The sequence below is a fragment of the Habropoda laboriosa genome, unplaced genomic scaffold, assembly GCF_001263275.1.
Source record: "Habropoda laboriosa isolate 0110345459 unplaced genomic scaffold, ASM126327v1 scaffold5320, whole genome shotgun sequence".
NCBI classification, from domain to species: Eukaryota; Metazoa; Arthropoda; class Insecta; order Hymenoptera; family Apidae; genus Habropoda; species Habropoda laboriosa.
Window position 1 is genome coordinate 18,673 of NW_017105228.1, and position 1,102 is coordinate 19,774.

Here is a 1,102-nt window from a genome sequence, read left to right on the forward strand (position 1 = left end):
GACTAGGATGAGAGTCTAATATCCTAATTAAAGTCGCTGCTGGTCCTGTTGGATATCTTCTTCCTTGCTCCCAGTTTTGCAGTGTGCGAGGGCTAATATGAAGGCGTGCTGCGAATTCATTTTGACTCAAGCCAGTTTTTTCACGTACTTGCTTAATATCAGGTAATTCTAGCTTTATTACACGACTTGCTTTTATTTCCTGACGTTTAATTGCTCCAGCCTCTTTGATAGAAGCAACCAAATCATCAAATAAGTTATTTTCCATGAAATTGTTCCTTAACCAACTGTCGTAGAATATTAGTTTATTTATCTGTTAAATTATCTTTTACAGATTTAGGATAAGCTACTAAAAAAAATATTTAATCATCTTCAGTAACCCAATAATAAATTACTCTTATGCCACCACTTTTCCCTTTATTACTTTGAGAACATCGTATTTTTCTAATGCCTCCACCATTCTTGATCAAAGCCCCTTTATCAGGCTGTAATAAAAGCTCTTCCTGAAATTCACGATATTCTTCATCAGAAATAAGACTTTTTATTTGTTTCGTAAAAATACTAGTCTCAATAAATAGCATGAATATATATACTTCATTGGCGTATAATAATACTAACATTTAGAGCTTTTAAACGATAGTCAATTATAAAAATAAACTTTTAATACAGAGTACTGAACCTTAGCTAATAAGTAATAAATAAATTATTTTTTAGAAAAAAAACTACTAAAAAAGCTTCTTTTTTTGTTCTTTAAATAATTCAATTCTTCTTCCTGAATAGATTCTTTGAAATTAGATTCTACAGCTATATCTTGATTATTTTTTTGCTCAGTAAACGATGTTACCTTATCTTTTGGAGCCTCTAATAAACGTTGCATTGTTTCAATCTGATTTTGATAGAAAGACTCTCTTCCTTTAGCATCATCAAGCTGATTTTTAAGCATGTCAACTTGCTGTCTAAGCAGTAAAACTTCTGCCGATTCTATTTTGTCTATTTTTACATCTTCTTTTACATTTCCTTTTTTAATTGGCTCACCAAATACCCTGATAGCTTCTGATAAATCAATTTTATTATCAGAATTTTTACTTAAAATTCCTCTATTTAT

General features: G+C 30.2%; 1 protein-coding gene across 1 annotated transcript in view; it reads right to left on the reverse strand.

The window, feature by feature from the left end:
• Positions 1–23: 23 nt before the first annotated feature.
• The window catches only part of LOC108578264, a 3,787-nt gene continuing 2,708 nt past the window's right edge, over positions 24–1,102 (reverse strand). The window contains exons 3-6 of the mRNA XM_017941557.1: positions 842–1,050; positions 393–500; positions 149–310; positions 24–92 (exon numbers count right to left, since the gene is read on the reverse strand). Of these exons, the coding sequence (XP_017797046.1) occupies positions 24–92; positions 149–310; positions 393–500; positions 842–1,050 (548 nt within the window). The remainder of the gene's footprint in view (positions 93–148; positions 311–392; positions 501–841; positions 1,051–1,102) is intronic.